The sequence below is a fragment of the Scardinius erythrophthalmus genome (genome assembly GCF_964197995.2).
Source record: "Scardinius erythrophthalmus genome assembly, chromosome: 15".
Classification (NCBI taxonomy): domain Eukaryota; kingdom Metazoa; phylum Chordata; class Actinopteri; order Cypriniformes; family Leuciscidae; genus Scardinius; species Scardinius erythrophthalmus.
This window is the reverse complement of record NC_138235.1, coordinates 42,287,498-42,289,997: the sequence shown is the minus strand read 5'-3', so window position 1 is coordinate 42,289,997 and position 2,500 is coordinate 42,287,498. Positions and strand designations below refer to the sequence as shown.

Below are 2,500 nucleotides of genomic sequence, written 5' to 3'. Positions count from 1 at the left end.
CACATGCCATGCTGAGTCTGCTGTATCAGACGCGATTGACAGATTCACTGCGGTAAAATGATTCACTCCAGTGAGTACGAGAACATTTCACATAATAATAATATTATTAACAGACGAATGATGCTGCACTGAAAGTGTGTGTGTGTGTGTGTGCGTGTGTGTGTGTGTGCGTGTGTGTTTATGTCATGTGTGTTTATGTTGTGCTTTTCACATTATGTATACGGATCGAACAGCTGTACAAATAACATGTTCAGTGGGTCAGTGTCTGGAAGAGAGTGAATAATACGAGTGTTGTAACGGAGTGATGATCTCCGCTCACCGACACACACACACACACACACGTAACGTTTCACTGGTAACGCTAAATGCTTACACTTTATTTTAAGGCGTCATCGTTACAGTGTAATTATATATTTAAGTACTGAGTAATATTAATTAACATGTACTTACTATAGGATTAGGGTTTGGTTGAGGGTTAGTTGCATGTAATTATGCATAATTTACTGTTTTACTATAGTAACTACATGTAACATGTGACAATGACACTGTAAAATAAAGTGTTACCCATTAAACACATCATTCCGGCATCACTTGCTCCGTGAATCTGGATATCTTTCTTCTTCTCGTCTGTTTAGACCTCAGAGTTCTTCAACATATCTTCATGAACAACATGACCAGCGAGTTTATTTTAAAACTCTAATTAACATACCTTAACTAATGAAAAAGTCTAAATATCTGAATCCCAGCTAACAAAAATACATTTCAAGAATGTTTTTCTAATATTCCCATTAAGTTATGAATTTTTTTTTCTGAATGTTCTCTGAAAATTCAAAACGTCAAGTTTTTTATATGTTTTAAAAATGTTTTTTCTTGGTAATGTGAACGTTAAGGAAACATTGCATTGTATCATTCTTCAAACATTATGGGAACGATACTTTTGAAAGTTCTGAAACAAGTAGAAACATTTAAAAAACGTCCAACTAAAACATCTTAGAAAAAAACGCTCCATGAATAATGTTTTTGCACTAAAGTTTTGAGAACATTATTACAGACCAGATAACTCTGAACGAATGTTAATGTTACTGAAGAACGTTTGTTCATAACTCTGAGAGAACCTTGACTCAACCGTTCCCGTCGACTGGGATGTTCCTGAGCTCCTGATCTTTACAGGCAAACCAAACGTTATTCAGACACCAGAGATCATCACTAGTGTGATCAGAACAACTTTGAGCTGATCATGTTTTGCTGAAGTGTGTTTTCTTTAATTGCTAATGCTCTTTTCACACACAGACTGAACACAATGAAGCATTGCTTGGTGATTGGTTGAGCTAAACTGGTATTATCTAATTGTGTAGTTAAATTTAACAGCTGACAGATATTCAACATAATTCATGTGTGAGACAGTCTAACAGAAGGACGGACAAAACCAGTCAAACATCAACTGAGTTCTGCTCATATTTTATCACCATTCTCTAAACCAGTGGTTCTCAATCCTGGTCCTGGGGACCCACAGCTCTGCACAGTTTGTATATCTCCCTCATTTAACACACCTGATTCAGATAATCATCTCATTAGGAAAGAGCTCTGAACTGAACTGGGTGTGTCAGATAAAGGAGACATATAAAATGTGCAGAGTTGTGGGTCCCCAGGACCAGGATTGAGAACCACTGCTCTAAACTATAGCGAATAAACGGAGATGATGTGAGAATTGTTGAAGGTGTCTGAATATAGTTTGGTGTGTGTTTGACAGTGATTTATTAATGAAAGTTGTTATGGCACTTTTACTGCGTTTGAGTTTAGTTGTGTTCTGAGTGTTTTGTATGGTGGTGGATGGTGTGTGTGTGTGTGTGTGTGTGTGTGTGTGTGTGTGTGTGTGACCCAGTTTCTCCCTCTTCCACTCCTCCAGTCAGTTTCCCATCCACACGCTCCTCGTCTCGTCTCCTTCAGAGCAGGGTTTCTTCACGGTGTGTGTGTTGGGTGGTTTAGCTGGCGTCCGGAGCTGATCGAGCTCTCGCTGGTCTCTTCACCTTCATGTTGACAGGAAGACTGTGGTTTGAGCAGATGGTCATTGCAGCGCAGCTTCACACGCTTGATCTCGAGAAACCTTCTTCTCTTACACACAGATCCGCCAACATGATGAAGAACCTCCTGATGAATCTTTTCCAGCACAAATATCCAAACATTCTCAAAATGTTACGTTTTGTTTTTTTAGAATTTTTTACTTCATCGGAATCGTACGAAACTTGGAGCTGAAGTTCCTCTAGTATTATTTTTCTGCATTTTCCATAACAATACACATAAAATTCATAAAATTCAAGTTCACTTTAGCAATAATCTTTAGCAATAGTGTCGTCTTGAAAAGTCTGTGCTTTAAAGCATTCAAGATTTACCACAGTTTAAGTTGGAAATGTAATGCTCTATGCTTAAAAAGTGTATAAATGGATTATAAATACAGCGCAAATATAATTTAGTATTAAAAAAAAATCCCCTAAAATACTAA

General features: G+C 37.5%; 1 protein-coding gene across 1 annotated transcript in view; it reads left to right on the top strand.

Moving 5' to 3' along the window:
- Window positions 1-2,500, top strand: part of txk (TXK tyrosine kinase) — a 21,953-nt gene that overhangs the window by 1 nt on the left and 19,452 nt on the right. Inside the window, exon 1 of the mRNA XM_081386958.1 lies at window positions 1-70. This exon is cut by the window's left edge and continues 1 nt beyond it. Within this exon, the coding sequence (XP_081243084.1) occupies window positions 58-70 (13 nt within the window). The 5' untranslated portion in view covers window positions 1-57. The remainder of the gene's footprint in view (window positions 71-2,500) is intronic.